Source organism: Pimephales promelas, chromosome 23 (genome assembly GCF_988280905.1).
Source record: "Pimephales promelas chromosome 23, fPimPro1.hap1.1, whole genome shotgun sequence".
NCBI classification, from domain to species: domain Eukaryota; kingdom Metazoa; phylum Chordata; class Actinopteri; order Cypriniformes; family Leuciscidae; genus Pimephales; species Pimephales promelas.
Window position 1 is genome coordinate 8,947,529 of NC_142791.1, and position 19,757 is coordinate 8,967,285.

General features: G+C 39.7%; 1 protein-coding gene across 4 annotated transcripts in view; it reads right to left on the bottom strand.

The window, feature by feature from the left end:
* The window catches only part of nlgn2b (neuroligin 2b), a 77,050-nt gene that overhangs the window by 27,929 nt on the left and 29,364 nt on the right, over positions 1 to 19,757 (bottom strand). For 2 of the 4 annotated variants that reach the window (XM_039677667.2, XM_039677666.2), the window contains exon 3: positions 5,031 to 5,084. The exons of the other annotated variants lie outside the window; for them this stretch is intronic. In XM_039677667.2, the coding sequence (XP_039533601.1) occupies positions 5,031 to 5,084 (54 nt within the window). The remainder of the gene's footprint in view (positions 1 to 5,030; positions 5,085 to 19,757) is intronic. 4 annotated transcript variants of the gene reach the window in all.

Here is a 19,757-nt window from a genome sequence, read left to right on the forward strand (position 1 = left end):
ACCTATTAATTGTTATTTAAGTGAAATTACTGAACTTAAATATACAAGTTTGATAAAAATCATCATTAAAGAAGAAAATTTCAAATGGCATTTAGAGGCTTTTGCATCTGAACTCTTCAAATAATGACCGAATATGTTGTTTTTTTAAGTGAACTATCCCTTCAAAGTCAATAATAATGAAAAAAGTGTAAAATCAGATGCTGTTAAAAGAGATTTCTCCAAGCCGTTTTTTTTTTTTTTTTTTTCTGCAGTATTGAGATATTTTTTTTTGTGTGTGTGCGATGCATCACAGAGAAGCACATAGAATCCACAAACATCTTATCTGGGACAACCCTGCTTACGAATCCATGAGTATAATCTTTGTGTGTGTGTGTGTGTGTGCAAGAGCGACGGAACACAGGAAGAGAGAGAGACCGTATGCAATGCATTAGCCTCAATATGGGATGGAAAGAGTCCGAAATAGAGAGAGAGAGAGAGATACCAAGCACAAGATCCTTTCAACAGAGGCCTTAGTATCCTATTCACTTCAAAACATCCTCAAAATACAAGAACCCTATTCTGTCTCTCCTCCTCCAAGCCTCTGCATCTCTCTCTTCCTCTCCTATGCCGCACCTCCCCCTCCCTTTCTCTCTGATCTCCTGCTTTTCCTTCTTCTCTCCCCCTCTCCTCAACTCTTTGCCTTCATCTTTGCCTCTCTGCTCTCGTTATGGGACTTCACTCTCTATCTTTTGTTCTTTTCCGTCTGGGCTTTTCTCAACGTTATTTACAGGAAAGTAAAGCGAGAGAAGGTGGGAATGGGAACGGGATACGACGGATTCGAACCCGGGTCGCCGTGAGCCAGCGGCTCTCGTGTGTCGTGAGCAAGCGCGCTACCTTTTGCACCACGACCATCCCTCTCCCTTCTTGTTCCTGTCTCCCGCCCACACGTCCTCTCTCACTTTCAAAGCTCCGTGAATCTTATTTCATCATATACTCGTCTTTATCACAACAGTTTTTTTAGCGATCTCTCCCCCTCCGTGCTCTCAAATTGGGGATCTGAGTGTTCCCCCTCTCCTCCTCCTTTTTCATCTCTCTTCTCTGTGGCTCTCCTCTTTTCCTCTGTCTCTGCTGTGCGTTTTCTCTCCTCTTCTCTCCCGTGTTCAGAGACGCAAAATTGGATTAGCTGGCAGTGTCTCTATTTAAACCTCTGCAATTAGAGACGCCCAAAATCCGAGAACTCAACGCAATGAGTGTGAGCCCTGCGCATGCAGACATGTATGCACTAAAGAATGATAGTCATTTTAAATAGAATAATATAAAAGCCCTTTAATAGTTTCATTTTTAATAAAAAAAAATCGTTTTTTTTTTTTAGTAGTAAGTACTAATTACCTATCCAGCATACACATAAATATATATTAGGGCTATGTAAAAAAATATCGTGTTAAAATAAAAATCAATTTAATGTACCCACCAGCCTATGGAATGCAGTTAGAATGACTTCGTCTCATATTTATATCATGTGATATTGCTTGACTACATTATTTTTTGAGATTTTGTTCAATGGTGTGATTCCTGCAAGTAAATGTTTAAAATGAAGGACAAGCTTATTGATTTCAGGCGAAGAAGAGAACAACCACTGAAGAGCAGGAGGTTGAAGTTGTGGAATCATATAAGTATCTGGGATGTGTGTTTGATAAGTTGAATTTTAATTTCAATTGGGAGACGATTTTTAAAAAGGGCCTAAATTTAACGTTGATAGGTCCTTGATGACTTTTTACAAATCTTATATTGAGTCTGTTTAACATTTGTTTTGTTATGCTGGTATGGCAGTCTTAGTTTGAAGGCAAAGACTGCTTTGGTGAATTGTCTTGTGTAGCTTTTTATGTTACTTTTAATGTATTGTAAATTGTCTTTTTTGTATGCTGGTCTTGCTGCAAAACCAATTGCCCTTCGGGAACATAAACAAAAAAAGAAATAAAGAAAGAAAGAAAGAACAAACGCAATATCACATAAGTGCTGTTCTTGTCCCAAATAGCACGAGTGCAAATTTGATACTGATTTTATACAACAGTTCATTAAAGTTAATATTGTGTTATTTTAGACAATATTGTCTGTTTTTGCTCAATTTTGCAAACAAAAATATTACCTATAAGCCACAGCAGAACTGTTGTGTTCCCGAACAACGCACAGCAGTTTTTCTGAATTAATCCACGTTTTGAACAAATCAATTGAGTGAATCGTTCATTAAAAAGGGCCATAATAAAGCTCTAAACTAAATTCCTGAATGAATCAGCTCAGCTCTTTCAACTAATTGAATGAATGAATGAATGACTGAATGAATGAATCACTTGCTTATTGCTTATTAAGATCAATTGCTAATTTACAGCCAGTTTTAGTTTCTTATTAGAGTACCATTTCATTTTTCTCTTTCATATTTCCATATTAATAAAACAAAACATTGACGATAGTTTACCCAAAAAAGATAATTCTGTCATAATTTACTCACCTTCATGGCCTCATGGTTTTTGTAGCTTAAAAGTTTGTGTGTAATAAATTATCACTTGCATTATTAATCAGAAAATATTTTATAATACAAAGCAGATTTAAGTACTTCCTATAGGTTAATTCAATAAGTAATTGAATTAAATATATATATATAGCATGTCATAAACTGCAAAATATATAGCCACCAAATGTTGCTACTGTATTTCTACAGTGAATTTCTGGCAACTACAGCTGCCAGCTTTTTTTCCCAACACAACAGAAACACACATTTTTTGGAATCTGTGAAAGAGTGTTACATGGAATGATCGACATGCACACACATTTGCAAAGACACCCCCACACTCAAACACAAATGTCTTCAGACACACAGTATATGCTGTAAACACATATATACAACAATAATTTGTCTGCAACTTCCTTCCTTATCAAAATTTAGCAATAAAATGAGTGCAATTCAAAGTGACATTTTTATTATATAATCAGATTCGGGGGCATAAGAGAAATAGTAATTTTAAATACTATTAACATCTAGACTCAGTTTTACTCAATAAATCCAGCCTCTAGTCTATTAGAGACTTACTGCATTAGCTACTCATACTGCATTCTCAGCTGGGTGCATGTTGGCCAATGAAATTGCACTAAATAACAGGGGGCTGATGGGATTTGTAGTTTTTTTTTTCAAGCTAATCCTCTGCCATTCATAGCCTGGCTAATGTCAGAACCAAGTCTCATTGAGTCTCAGACCCAAGTCTTATTGAGATTTGGGTCTGGGAACCACATGTTCATTTTCTCATATTTGAGGCGTGGTTTACGAATACTCAGATCCGTTTATTGGGTGCTAAGAATGTCTATCAAATGCGCCTGTATGTAGCTCATAGCCAATCTTTTCAATTATACCAGATGACGTATGTAGAGCGACACAAATTAAACGAGGAAGAAGACGATGGGTCCGAGATTTATGTGTACACGATGCCGTGTATCTAACGGCCGTTTCACACCGCATGCGTAAGCGGGGCTTATTTTTTTCGCCGTGCATGTTAATAAATAAGTGCATTCACACCGGAAGCAGTAGCAGCGCGTGAGCGTCATGCAGGAGCGGTGCGCTGTTCATGGTCAATTCAAGTGAAAGCACACTTTTGATAGACAAAAATATATATGATTTCACACAAAAAGTGCCCAGAATGCACAGAACAAGCATGTCTATAGTGAGTTTTAACAAGAACTTGAGTAGGCAAATAAAGTAAAATAAAGACTCAAAAATATAGTATAATAATGATTACCCCCCCCCCCCCTCTTTAAACGTTTTTAAAAATCTTTTATTGACCAATTTAAAGGAAACATGTGCATGTTTTATAAAGTAACTTTTGTTGTCATTTAATGAGTGCTGGGTAAAATTGTATGTAAGATTAAGTTTTATGTCTGAATTGTAATATATGTGAACATTTTGTGCTGCCATTTAGGCCAGGACTCCCTGGAAGAAGAGATTTTTATCTCAATTGGACTATCCTGGTAAAATAAAGGATAAATTAAAATGAAAATGTATAGAGTATTTAGGCTACCCGGTAAAAACTTGTTTTTAATAATTATTCAGTTTGGGTGAAAGTGTATTATATATATAAAAAACTAAAGTAAACTAGCCATAAAATATTATATATAAACTTTCTTTTAGTTTATGTAACATACAAACAGCTACATAGGCTATGGTTTGTTTGTGCGTTTTGTTTTTTATTGAGTTGCAGTCTTGTAAACATATCGAAAGTATGACTGAAACTAGATTGGAGCCATTTTCTGGGTTGTTTGGTTTAACATTTATATGCGAATGTTGTACACCTCCCCATTACAAACTTTCAAGACTATCAATGTTATAAATGACCAACTTCTAAAAACAAATGTTGTCATTGTAATGAATTGCTCGGTTATATATGTAGCTTTGGAGCCGCTGCTTTGACACTGTACAAACGCTTCCAGTGTGAATACTCTCGCTACAGTGTCGATGTAGTTACGCTGACGCGCTGCTCAAGTGCCGCTCACGACTGCGAAGGGCGGCAAAGCTGCATTGAAAGGTAACTTTGCGTCTGCTGCCATGTTGGATCCATAGGTGTAAACAAACTGCTTCGGTGTGTCGCATAGACGTCGTCATCATCGTCTTGCTGCTCCCTCCCCGTTCTGTGATTGGTTCCCTAGATGAGGCGTAAAATTTGGTTCATAGTATCCAGACTACCTAGCAGTGCGAATAAAATTGCGCTGCGGCAAGGCACTATAGGGAAACCCAGGCTATGCAATTCATCAAAAAGGACACAAGACGTATAATGAAATCTTAATAACCGTAGACGGGACCTTATTCCTAAAAGCCTGTTGTAATGAAATGATGTAAGAATCATTTGGTTCGAGAAGAGATTAAAAACATATGCAGCATAAATAATCACACCAGCAGAGCATGAATAAGCGCATGAATGCTTAAAGCATATCTATGTGTGTATACCCCCATCCCCCCAAAAAAAGTCTGAAAAACAAGACAAAAAGGGAAAAACATGCAAGAAAAATACCTTCGTCCCTCGGCCTGTTCATCGAAGACTCATCATGTTTTTTTGTGAGTGGACCTGGGGTTAAGACAAAAAAGGGAGGGGGGAGGGGGGGAGAGAAAAGACAAAATTCAAAAAGATTTTACTGCGCTTAAACAAAAAGAGCAAAAAATTCCAAAACAGCAAAACAAGAAAAATGACAAACTAGCAAGAGATTATGTGTCCCAATTTAAAAGAAGAATCAAAAACAGCAGCCAAAGCAAAAGAACAAAACAGACAACAAACTCATAGAAAGCGAAAGAGAGAGAAACTGATGGTGGTGTGACACTTTCTAACATCTCTACAAGGAGTTGCGATATTTTTGTCTCTTTTCTTCCTCAGTTTTCCCTTCCACATTCACTCATTCGCAACATGCCAGGCTTTCGATGACAAATCCATCTTTCTTTGTGCCCAAAGAGAGAAAGTGATGAGACATGTGGAAACACTGTAGCAAAACTGCGTTTAGTGCAATGGCCCTCAGGAGTCCTCCGTCTTAATGTCCTATGGGACTGTAACTCCCCCTCACAGGATAAGACTGCTGATCTCTCTTTTTCTGTCTTGCAAACAAACAAACCAACCAACCAACCTGCCGTGTAATTTTCTTACGAAAGCATTCGCCAAGGACATTCATTTGTAGCAATAAATAAACTTTTTATCTGTTCAAATTTGCAATATTAGCATCTGGTACAAAGTGAAATTTGAAGTCAAAATCAAATTTACTGTTGTGCATTTTTTTAACACTGGTAAAACTAGTGCATGTATGGATCGGTAGTTTCACCAGTTGCTCTGTAGTTTACAAAAAATGTACAACAGTAAATTTGATGTTGACTAAGTGGGACAAAATAAAATGTGGGACAACAAAATTGACATTGTTTCTTTATTTTTCCAGCAAAAATGTATATATAACGGTGTTGCTCAAAATCATTTTCAGTAATTCTATATATATAAATCACAAACACTAATAAAAATGAGTGTTATTCACCCCAATGAAACAAATCCTAGTTTCATGAGTGTATTCTCACTGGCTTCTTCAGGACTGGATCTGGTGCAGCGAGACACATTAGCATCTGTCGCTAACTCAGGTTAAATGCTAAATGTTTGTGTGGCGACAGACATTAATGAGTATTATCAGCATGACCCCCTACCCCCTCCCTCAGTACTGGCGGTGGGCCTGTAAGAGACGAGATAGAAATCGTCTCCATTTATTTACCGTTTATCTGCTACACAGGCTCTCCACACCAGTAGACCACACACACACACACACACACAAACCCCATTTGTCATTGTTGTGCATGTAATCCTCACCCAGATTGTCCAACAAACATACATACAGCACGACCACTTGATTTTTCTTAAAGCATACACATATTAACAATTCCGTTTAAAGTGAAAGTGTCATGTTTTCAAGAAAAGTAACCTTTTCCCTTGCCAAGTGCAGAGACAACTAAAAGTAAACATACATACTACACAGACATACACATACTATATATGGGAAAAATATGCAAACAAATACAAAAAGCATTTCAAATGTGTAGGATACCCAAATACACAGTATTCATAAACCAAACGCAAAAAAATACCTGGATGGTGCATTCTTTGCACTAAAATTCTGAAGCGTGAGGCCACAGGAGAGTCATTACATTTGTAAATAGCGAGGAACAGTGATGCAGCTAATGAAGCGGATCACATTACAATGCGACACGACAGTCTACTTTTCATACTATTATTCATTTCACAATATTGTTCATACCGAATGAACACATACTTCACAGAATCAAATACACGGAATACAGTCATAGGGCTCTATCTTGCAACCGGCGCAAATGACTTTATACACAAACGCATGTATCATTTCTATTTTGCACCCGCGCAAAGCGGGCTTTTTTCCTCTTTTGTGATTTACATGAAGATGAAAAAACCTAATTACCCAATTTTTTAAGGCTTATTGTAGTAGGATCAGACCTGTTTGCCCAATAGTGGCAAAAAACATATGTATATAATGTTTAACCGAAGCAGATTTGGGTGGGTTTCTCCCATCCCAATAGAACGTCACTTCTCTCTCTTTCACTGCCCTGAAAAGAACGTCGGTCTCCTTGAACACGCCTGGCAAACCCGCCGTTATAATAACAATTCGTTATGCAACATGCGCACCTGCTCTTAAAGGGTATGTTGAATGACGCTCTGATTGGTTTATTTCACGTTACGGCCAAACCACACCTATGAATAATGAGGCTACTTCAGACCAACGCCTTTGAAACTTGCACCAGGCGCAAGAGTCATTTATCCTGCCGGTAAAATAGCAACAAGACCCGCCCACAAAGTTACTTGCGCTTCGCGCTTGATACTTGTGTTTCAGATCATTAAAATAGGGCCCATGATATGAAAACAAACAAATCACGCAGAGGACTTTTAAGAGCCTTCCCACTCCCATGAAGCACTATTTTCCTTACACTGTCAAACAAAATATTTGTATGCATATTTTTCAATAAACATAACATATATTATTTAATCAACATCTTTAAATCTTTAAAATGTATACATCACTTTTAATTTACAATGCTTTATTTGATTATGGCTTCCCTCATTAATGCCATTAAGTACTCCTGTCTGATTTTCAAATGCTTTTTGCTCCAAATCAAAAGTTGTGATTTACCTCGTACCTGGTTGGTTTGGTTCATGGTTTATTAACTCTTATCAACAAAACTTTGTCTCTAGTGGCACCAAACAGAAATTACATTCTTTACCTTTAAGTGCTGATTTACTTCAAGCGAAATTGAAAAACGAACTGATGTGAAGTCATTTCGAAACAGCTTGCTAAACACCTTCGTACTACCAAGGGTCTGTGGCGATTAAGTAATAGGTAGATGTGTCTGGAGGCTCCGACTTCTTTCAAGTGAAAATCGTTTTTGGTTGGACATCTGTGAGTGAAAACATGAACACACTAGAGAGCTGCTTTGCAGTAGAAAAAGAAGTTATACTTCTAATGAAATGAGATACTGTTTTTCATGTTTAATCCTGTAAAACCACACACCTAAAGGATTATTAGGAACACAGGTCTGATCAATTTCTCATTAATGCAATTATCTAATCAACCAATCACATGACAGTTGCTTTAATGCATTTAGGGGTGTGGTCCTGGACAAGAAAATCTCCTCAACTCCAAACTGAATGTCAGAATGGCAATTTTGAGCGTGGCATGGTTGTTTGTCCCAGACGGGCCGGTCTGAGTATTTCACAATCTGCTCAGTTACTGGGATTTTCACGTACAACCATTTCTAGGGTTTACAAAGAATGGTGTGAAAAGGGAAAAGCATCCAGTATGCAGCAGTCCTGTGGGCGAAAATGCCTTGTTGATGCTAGAGTTCAGAGGAGAATAAGCCGACTGATTTAAGCTGATAGAAGAGCAACTTTAACTGATGTAATGAAAACTGAAATAATGAAATAATAATCATATAATTTGACTGAAATAACCACTTGTTACAACCGAGGTATACAGCAAAGCCTTTGTGAAGCCACAACACAAACAACCTTGAGGCGGATGGGCTACAACAGCAGAAGACCCCACCGAGTACCACTCATCTCCACTACAAATAGGAAAAAGAGGCAACATTTTGCAAGAGCTCACCAAAATTGGACAGTTGACGATTTGAAAAATGTTGCCTGGTGTGTTGAGTCTCAATTTCTGTTGAGACATTCAGATGGTAGAGTCAGAATTTGGTGTAAACAGAATGAGACCATGGATCCATCATGCCTTGTTACCACTGTGCAGGCTGGTGGTGTAGTGGATGTTTTCTTGGCACACTTTACTGAGTGGCTCAGTGGTTCATGTAGGTTGTCTACAAACCAGAAGGTTGGTGGTTAAATCCCTGGTTTCACCTGACCAAGTGTCGAGGTGTCCATGAACAAGACACCTAACCCCAGCTGTTCCCGACAAACTGGATGGCGCCTTGCATGGCTAACACCGCCGTCGGTGAATGAGTGAGTGAATGGGTGAATGTAAGGCAAAATGTAAAGCGCTTTGATGGTCATTGGGTCTGTGAAAGAGCTATATAAATGCGGTCCATTTACCATTTACCTTCTACCATTATCCTTTAAATGCCATGGCCTACCTGAGCATTGTTTCTGACCATGTCCATCCCTTTATGGCCACCATGTACCCATCCTCTGATGGCTACTTCCAGCAGGATAATGCTCCATGTCACAAAGCTCGAACCATTTTAAATTGGTTTCTTGAACATGGCAATGAGCTCACTATACTAAATTGGCCCCCACAGTCACCAGATCTCAACCCAATAGAGCACCTTTGGGATGTGGTGGAACGGGAGCTTTGTGCTCCCACAAACCTCCATCAACTGCAAGATGCTATCCTATCAATATGGGCCAATATTTCTAAAGAATGCTTTCAGCACCTTGTTGAATCAATGCCACGTAGAAATAAGGTAGTTCTGAAGGTGAAAGGGGGACAAACACAGTATTAGTTTGGTGTTCCTAATAATACTTTAGGTGAGTGTAAAATGATATAAAATAACGTGATGTGACTTATCCACGATGCTATGATCGGATGCTTTTCTTATGATTTATTAAAATGCTTGCTATTTTTTCAGTTTTGTTTATTTTGTTATTGAGAGTAAAGCGCGCAGCACATATTTACATATTGATCTATCGCTATTATGGCTCACGAATTTCGAACTTCGTTTAACCTCTAAATGAGTAACAAAAAGAATTTGGTTATGCGTATATTGGGGCCTTTAAGCATCCACGCTAAAATTAATGACACATTTTCTTATGTTGTCGAGTGTGTGCGCCCTCTTGCATGTTCATCTGAGCTGAATCTCCAGCTGAATTGCACTTAAGCTTCGAGACTCGATCAATGCTGACGTGATTTTCAGTTCAATTCTCCATCTCAGGTCAGTTCTTCCAGTAAAGGCTGGAGAGCAGGAGACAGGTTGATGGGAGTATGGAGCGAGAGTGTGTGTGTGATTAAGTCTCAGCAACGTCAGCACTTTATCGACGCTTAAAGCATTTGGAGATCAAGCTTTCACTATTTTACTGGTTACTGCTTCCGTCTATATGGTCTACAGCCTCCATTAGGGCTCAGGCTTTTCCCAGAAACCTAATCCTTCTGGCCTTTGAAGACGATGCACCAGCTTTAAAACAAAGGCCCAGAATTCACCTCTAAGTGCAAAAGAAGACATGGGATATGCCGTTGGCGTGGAAGAAAAATGAAAAGCATGATAATGAAGACTTAAAATGGAGGAAAGATCATTTACGTGGGATGAGTCCTGGGTGGTACGTGGGCTGGTGAGCGCCTGGTGCGGTGACAGTCGGAAAGGGAAAACTAGGCTCCGTGAACGTGGCGTTACTCCCAGTCTGAGAGATGGCAACGTGTTTCGAGTGTGCAAGTTGAGCCGCCGCACAGTTTGTGTGCAGTAAACACTTTCTTTCTGAGAAAGTTTGAATGTGAGCGAGTGTGTATTTGGGACTTTTTGACAGTAGTGTGTGACAGGAAACCCGGCAGTACGCCGCCATCCCAGTGTAACCAGCAGGTTTGTCCTCCCTGACAGGCTTTACGTGTAGAGATGTCTTCAGTAAATTTTATGTCTCTCTTTTAGCTTTTTTTCACTGTCTGCAAGGGGAGCAGACCTAGAAAAAACAATACACGAAAGCAATCTGCCTTGAAGGGCTGATGTCATGTGCTCAATATATATCTCCCCTCCTTTAAAGACTCTAGATGAGCCATTAAACAATAGCTACAGCAGTTTCTTTCATTCTGTTTTGTATTAACTCTAACGCTGTGTCCTAACCAGACATGACATGTCCAGTTTTCACCGACTGCATATTGTCTGTCCACTCTGAAAGAAAAAAATCCTACACAATCTCAGCCAATCAGAGAATATTTGATGTTTGAAGTGCAGCTATATGGAGTGACATTTGACCTATGAGATTTTGATGTCGGCAGGGCTAACCAGCACAACAATACAGAATTAGAAACCACACGACAAATGAAATATCTTGTTTTTTTTCCTGTTTTTTTTTCTTGACAGGTGATTGAGTTGACCAATGAAATCATTGTGGATGGGGTTTGCATTTAACTGGTTTGGGGAAAATAAATCATGCCATACTAATCTCAGCCAATCAGAACAAGACATTTTACACTTTATTCTGAATCACATTATAAACTCAAACCTTCCAACTAGTAGATTTTTTTTAAAGATTAAAAGAGCTGTTGGAAGCTTAGTGAAGGTGACGTTAAAGTCATGCGAATAAGGTGTCTCTGTCTGCTGGCTTTCATGTCATAGCTAGTTGTATAAACGGTTAAAACTAGTATTAGTCATCACATTTTTTTTCTTTAAGAAAACTTTTCATAGCTGTTTCAAGTTAGTTATAAAAAGGTAGATTGGTCTAATTTGATACTAGAAAGTAAGACTGATTTCCCCTTTACTCAAGGCTAGTTGGTCATACCAGTACTTAAGACACAGTCTTAACATAAGGGCCATGTTTATGCAACCGGCCCCATGAATGACTTTAAGCCAAGGGCTATAGGGGATTGCCTCATGAGCAGCGATGATGACACGTCAAACACACGTTTGGTTCAGTAAGATATTTTTGAAATCACTTCTACACACCAAGGCTGCATTCATTTGATCAAAAATACAGTAAACATTAATATTGTGAAATATTATCACAATTAAGCAAAAACAGTTTTCTATTTTAATATATTTTAAAATGTCATTTATTTCTGTGATGGCACTTTCATTTCTCCAGTCTTCAGTGTCACACGATCCTGATATGGTACTGAAGTAACATTTCTTCTTATTATTACCTTTTCCAGGTATTAAGAAACAGACCAACAGACCATGGACATAAACACCATGTGAACATGGACAATCATATAAACCATTATATAATAGCCCACTTTTCATCATCAAATCAAATTCTAACGGATACAATCATCGACATTCCAGCTAAATGTTCTGTTTCACTCAAAAATGTCACATTACGGAAGCTAAATGGGTTGCAAAAACCATTTCATGTTGTTTTTAAAAGTCCCCCAGTAAGGAGGTGAGCGCAGCCTCAAGTGACATGATGTAATGGCCAGTTTTTCAGTGAAATTTCGGGAGAGGGACGTATCACTGTTGTAATCGTCTCCAAGAGCTCTGTGAAAATGAGGTCATCGGGCACGCGTGTGCGTACGAGTGTGCAGAGCTGTGTTTCTTTGCCGTTGGCGCCTTTGGGCAAGCGAGAAGAAGACCGTCCATGTCTTCATGACATAAACCTTCAGTTACAGCTAGCAATCTCCCAGCTGCTCCCACTCAAACAAGTGTCATCCTTCTCTTCCTTTTTCTCTCTCTCTCTCTCCTGCCATGCTCTATCTATCTCTTGTTCGCTCTTTCTCTCGCTGGTGTGCTGTCTGCGTCTGCTGCATCATGCTGTGCACTGAAATATAGCTTTTAATAAAGCGTATGGATGCTAATCGCTCGTCCAAACGGTAATAAAAATGGAGGATTCTCGGTGTTTGGTAGAAACATAACTATGGCAGAGGCTAACACAGTCATTTAGATGAGAATACAGCTGCCTTCCCACACAGAGCACAGCTGGAGTTAAAAGACGTGTGCGTTTATGTAGAGCTGTTGGCTCTAATAGACCTTTCTCAGTAAAAGAGGGTCTGCCATGTTGTTAGTGGTGCGTGCTACGGCAAACATCACTACCACATTTGCTCAGAGCTAATTCAAAAACAAACCCCTAACAGTAAGTGCTGAACTTGGGTATGGTGGTAGGTATGCATTGTGCAAGTGATAACTCATATCGTATGGTTTAGTGAGATGAGATGCTATTACAAAACTAAGCTATCAGACATTTTAGCCCAGCACAAAATAAAACAAGTTGAAGGAGAGAACCAAGACATATCTAGGAGCAAGAATTTCATAGGGGTAAAATCTGACAAGAACATGTACAGGCCAAAATAATGAAAATGCGAGGAAGTTGAAGGTTGCTAATTTGTACCAAGTTTTAGCATGTAATTCTATATGGCACAGGCTGATAGGTCCTTAACTAAATTTGGCAGCGATCTCCAACTAGTAGGCCCATGAGCTGTGGCTCAACATTGAAATACCGGTAGTGTTAGCAGTCTAGAAACCCTCCACCTTCCCCAGCTCCACCTGTATAGATCTGCTAAGGGGGGTGGGGTGGTATTTCAAGTATTTTACATGTACAGTAGCAGCATGTCTTACATGCCAACAGCAATGTCTGTGAATGTATTAGCAGTGGCAATTCTCGGCACTTGATCTGCAGCAGAAGCAGCGGAACAGCTCATTTATTGACACAGCGCGCGTGCCGTTTTCTAGTCTTAAGGTGCGTTCCATTCGACCGTAAGTGGACTGCCAAGTGGACTTCACAGGGTATTTTGCCATCTTAAGTGAGATTCCAATTCGAAGGGAACGGACATGTTCAGTTCGAAGGGCACTGCAAACGGCATAGGGAATAAGGGAACATCGATACATCACTTCACAGGAAGTCAGCGAAGTCCACTTCAACTGATATACCGTGTTCAGGGAGTAGGGAGCAGTGAACACTTGTGTAGGGACCCTGTCAAATGGAACGCACCTTTAGTTTTCTAATGCCTAGTCACATCTTTCCAGAAGGGCAGCATTGCTCCTCTGAAGACAGGATGCTGGAATGTATGGCCTTAGCAGCTGCAGTGCTTAGCTGGGCTTACTGCGCATGCGATCGCTACAACGCTTGCTGAACGTTCGAGCGTATCGCCGAGCTTGGGCCTCTGGCTGCGAACGAATCAGTGTGACTCAGAGCTGCATTACGGCTCTACGGCCCTGGTTAGTGGCTGACTGGAAACAGCAGGGAGTGACGATGGGAGCTGTGTCGTATCGAAAGGTTATCTCGACAGATGCGTCCAATTCAGGTTGGGGCACTCTCTTAAAGAGCAAACCGGTCTTTGGCCTGTGGTCAGACCAAGAGAAGCTCCTTCACATAAACTTTCTGGAAATAATAGTTGTCGAGAATGCGCTGAAGCACTTCCTCCCATTCATACAGGACCACCATGTTCAAGTTCACACAAGCTGTCCAGGGACGATATTCCCCCAGGGGAATGGTCCCTGCATCCCAAAACAGTCCAGTCGCTATGGTGCCTTCTCAGCAAAGCGGAAGTCGACCTCTTTCATCAAAATACATTTGAAGAATGAGGACGCACTGGCCCAAATCTGGCCCAGCAGCCCGCTGTATGCTTTCCCTCTGGTCTCACTGTTGCTTCAGGTAATCAAGAGATCAGGGAAACGCGCCAATCGGTGCTCCTTATAGCCCTGCAATGGGAGAACCAAACTTGGTTCCCGGAGCTAACGTGGCTATCACAAACAGCCCCATGGCCGATTCCGGCGAGGACAGATCTCCTCTCTCAAGCTTGCGGCTCGATCTGGCATCCCCATCCAGAGCGCTGGTCTCTGCACACATGGTTGATCAACGGATACCCATTGTCCTGCCAGAAGTGATGATGTGACTTCACTCGAGGAGTGATGAACACGATTAAACAGTCTAGAGCTCACTCTACTAGAAAGCTTTACGTGTCTAAATGGTCTGTGTTCTCCAAACGGGGCACCGACAAACATCTGAACCCACAAACGTGTGGGGTTTCGCGGTTGCTTAATTTCCTTCAAGAGCTGTTGGATAAGGGGAGGTCCCCCTCCACGCTTAAGTCTAGCGTCCGCAGAGTCGACGTGTGGCTGATCACTAGGAAGGAACAAGCTTGTCATCCGCTTCCTTAGAGGAACCAGGAGGATGAATCCCCCGTGCCCCCCATCGGTTCCTATGTGGGATCTTTCTTTGGTCCTCGAGGATCTGAAAGCTTATCCCTTTGAGCCGTTAGATTCCATGGATCTAAAGTACCTATCAGTCAAACAATTTTTCAGGTCATTTCTCAATCGGCTCTGCCAGCATCCCATAGCGAGAGAGATGTTCATCTCCGCTGCAAAGTGAGGGCTCTGAGGGCTTACATTATGTGCTCCGGCCCTTTCAGGTGCTCGGAGCAGTATTTCGTTTCGTTTGGTGGGCGCACCAAAGGTCTCGCCACCTCGAAACAAAGCCTATCCAGAGGGATAGTGGATGCTATTGCAGCTGCTTATGCGTCAAAAAGGTCTGCAACGCGCTTTGGGTGTTAGGGCTCATTCAACTAGAGGCATGGCCTCGTCGTGGGCATGGTCCAGCAGAATTTTAATTCATGACGTGTGGCGGCAGGCTGGGCCACCCCCGTCCACCTTTGTTAGGTTCTATAACCTGGAAGTTCCCGCCCTGCAGGCTAAACTTCTATCAGTATAAGAGAGATGTACGTACTGTCCAGATCTGATTGTGTGCAGGCTACTCTCACGTGATTTAGTTCTCCTTGTTGAGGTGCGCTATATTGGGTTAATATGCTATATGCTTATACGGACCGGCGACGCCACTCTGTATTCCCTATGAGTGAAGTGGTAGAAGGGGCCTTGGTGAACCAGGCGGTGAAATAACACAAACAGAGCATAAGTGCTGCATATGAAATAAGTGCCGGTATCAGTGGCCACAATTAATTCTTACTGAATTGCCCCTAGTTGTTTAGAGTGATGCGATAGGGAAAACAACAAGACAATTTTTCTCATGCAGCTGAACTGTACTATACTTAGGGGGGAAAGAAATATGGGAGAGAAAGAGAGAGGGAGACAGTATAATGGGAGATTTGCCCGCAGGAGATTGTCATGATCCACAGCATTGGTTACAACCCTTGTCCCAGTAAGAAATTACTGTTTACACTATGTGTGTGTGCATGTCACCCTAAATGATATGATTGCGGCAAAAAGGCTTTAGGCACACATGTATGCCTGTGAATGGATTTACATGGGTGTTTGTGCTGTGATGCAGATGTTTATATCAGGTATTCCAGCTGTCGTGTACTGTGAGGAGGTGGACAGTGTCACAGCTCTTAAACCACCACACACAACATGGTTGCGGTCAAACAAATCAATATAGCTGATATCTGATCTGCCCTGGGCTTGGGTTCAAAAGATTCCACTGACTAGACAAATACAAACACATCTCATCCCGTCACATTGTATGAATTCACACACATACACACACTTAGAAGCTGCATGAATGCAGAGTTCTAGATTCAGATGTGTTTTTGGCTGTGCGTTCTGCTTTTTTAAACAGCTGGATGGTTGTGAAACTGTTTGTTGGTGAACAGCATGAGTTCAGAGTTCATTGCAAATGTGAAACAGGCCGATCTACAGCTATCATAACATGCAAATTCAAACATTCATATTTAACACAAAAGATTTTTGCTCTTTTTAGTGGAGCTCTCAGTTACGCATTCATTTTGTTTCAGATGTTTATATTAAGAGTCAGTTCACTTGGCGGCAATCTTGATAACAGACCAAGGCAGCTATTTTCTAGTAGTTGTGCAATATAGAAAGATCGAAATCTCCCAAAAAAAAATTGTCAAGATTAGGCTATGTTTCAATAATCAACAGTAAAATATGACTGCAATGCCTATTTAGCTTGAATCAGACTAAAAAAAAAAAAAAACAGTATTTTTCAGCTAATGGATTCTGAAGTAAACTGACCAAAAAGCGATTAGGCCTATCTCATTTATATAAAAGGCAGGACTTCAATTCTTACAACCACCATGATGAAAGTTAAAACTTTAATTCGTTTCTGAACAAGATCAAGTCTTCATAACATAACTGGGAGAAATGAAAATAGAAGCAAATGAGACAATTGCACAGTAATGATATAAAACTAAAATTGATGTGAATGGAATATGTTAATTTTAGCTTCATGTCTTTACTGTACCACAGCTTGTTTTTGGAATAATTAGATGAGAATGTTTTAATTAGCATTAAAATAAACATGAAAGGAAAGTTGCGTTAGTCTTTTTTTCCCTATTGTGACATATGAGTGAAATGGCTTCTCGCACAAGAAAAAAAAAAAGTAGGGCGATACTTGATTTTGTCCATGGGGAATAGATTGGACGGTTGTGGTTTGCTATTGCTGTGATGTCATGTGATTGACAGGTTGTCCCGCCCTCATGCCAGTAAACACGTCAGCAGAGAAGAGAAGAGATGTCGCTGCAAGAGGGAGGGGAAGTTATGTGATTAAAGATTATGAGGGAACATGAATTAAAAAAAAAAATGATGTGCATGGAAAAAATGGTAAATTTTAATACATTTTACTTTAAATTCTAAAGAAGAAAAAAGCAGTTTTTCCATCTTTCCTTAATTGTTTTCAAATTGAAACCTGATCAAATCTCTAACTGATATAACAGACTTCTTGTCATATCGGAAACGTTGTCTATGAAATTACCGGTAGTGTAGGATTCCGCCAATTTCCTGACTTTTATCGGGCTATAGTTTGAAGGCATTTTGTAAATTCTGGGCACGTTTATTCAAAAACTCTGCATTAGAATGGTGATGAGGGGTGTGAGGAGCATGTCCAGTGCGTGTATGCATGTGTGTCACGGCCGGGTCATCAATCACCAGCATCATTGATTGAATATTGATCAGCGCAGGCCATAATTCAGCATCTCTATCACACGCAGCCACACCATCAAACCAACAGCAGCAGAAACCTCTCCTTTCAAAGAAACAATAGAGCAAATGTATTAGTTCTGCCAATTAGAAGAGAATAAGAAGACAATAGGCATAGGAGTGTATACATCTTATGTACACATACTGCTTTTCCATTTTTTTCTCCATCTCTCTTTCCCCCTGCAGAAGAATCCGGATCCAATTTTCACCTGATCAAGAGCTGCTAGGATGGCAGAAATAGCAGCATTTTTTTTATAGGTTTGTTCTTGCATCAAAAGCAGTTCACTCCATAGTTCTTCTGCAGCGTCGACCAACTGGTTATTTATTTATTTACTTTCGCCGACATCACTACTCCGCCCAAACGCAACTTTCTCCCAACCTGCAGTGCCACTAAACGAATCTACATTTATATAATCCTGCCAAGCTTCAATTGACTTTTGGACTGTTACGATCCTTTTGTTTAGCTGCTCACCTTATGGATTGTATTAAAGGGATTTTTTTATTTGGAGCGCAGCCTTGAATGAGGAGAAGTGAGCTTTACACTCCAATCTGCTTGACGAAACACGTCTGTATGAAATCAAATTTCCCCCGACGTGACCGAGAAACGGCCCCACCTCTGCCTCTGAAGCACAGTCGTACATCACGTTTTTTATTTTTTATTTTTTATTTTTTCAAATGCCACATGCCTGAAGGAAATACCAGTGCTTGTACGGCAAAAAATGAGTCGAGGTACATTTTAGGTGAATTTAGGTTTATGCTTTGTTTCTGCGTAAATGAAATGCCACATTGCAAAAGCTCCTTAAACTTTGGCTTTGTCATGAAACTCAAGCCTTGTTTTCTGCCAGATGCGCGCTAGAATCAACACACATAATGTGACTTCTGTGTCTTTTCTAGTGTAAAAAAAAAAGGAAAGGCCAAATACAATTCAGTAAGCAAATAAACATAAGAAAGAAGACGAAGTGCATGTCACAATGCAAACATTGCAATAATGTCATTGCTTTTGCCTATATTTTCAGTTGAGATTTTAACAATGTGGAGATGACAGATTTTCAACATTTAAATCAATAATAATAATAATAAAAAAACAGATCACACTCTTAATTTTAACGAGACGATTCATTATTGGAGAATTCCTTCCTAAATATTTAGTAATATCAATGCAATGCTGCCTTGCAAGCAGCACTGTAATAAAAATTAAACAATATCGTCTGTTAAACTTTGCACATAGCATAGAATTAGCATTTCCAATTAATTATTAATGACATTAAATAACTAAGCTGTGGCTGATTAGTTCAATTTGTTATTACATTTCTAATTCAAAAAGAGAATGATAACCTTTATGTTGTAATACAGGAGAAGATTAGAGGTGAGAAGGTGCTTGTCAATGGAAACCTCTATGATTAGCTTCAATAATTATAATAAAAAAAACTTATCATAACACAAAAAAATATAATTTTGAGGCTATGAAAAAAGAGTAAAGTGCAAGTGAGATTAATAATATGCTATCTATCTATCTATCTATCTATCTATCTATCTATCTATCTATCTATCTATCTATCTATCTATCTATCTATCTATCTATCTATCTATCTATCTATCTATCTATCTATCTATCTATCTAATATTGACAGCTAATAATAAAAAAGCTTCATCAAAATTAAATTGAGTTGTTAAAAAAATCATGCTGAGTGAATAAAGTAAATATTTGAATAAATTGAAGAAATTACAATATGTTTAGTAGAATTCTGAATAAAAGGCAACCATTTTTCTTTATAATATAATGCTTAGTGATTTTAACACTTATATATAAGGATGTAAGAAGGAGAACCCTTGCAAAAGGATCATCATATTTGTGAGTTTTTCAGAAAGTTGGAAAATGCCTGAGAGAGAGAGAGTGAGCGAGTGAGAGAGAGATGAGATAATTACAGTTTCTTCTAATCCTCCGGCTGTAAACTACACTCACATCCCCACTAACGTCCAAAAGTCCCACACTAAACACCCACCAAATGTTGAACTGAAATGCAGTGATGGTGCCAAGACCAGATCCATGAAATCCCCCCCAAACCTGTGAATGATTCTCAGTGCGGTGACTGTGTAGGAATCCCCGTCAGTGAGTGTGTGCTGGACGATTTTCTGATAAGTCTCACTAGCA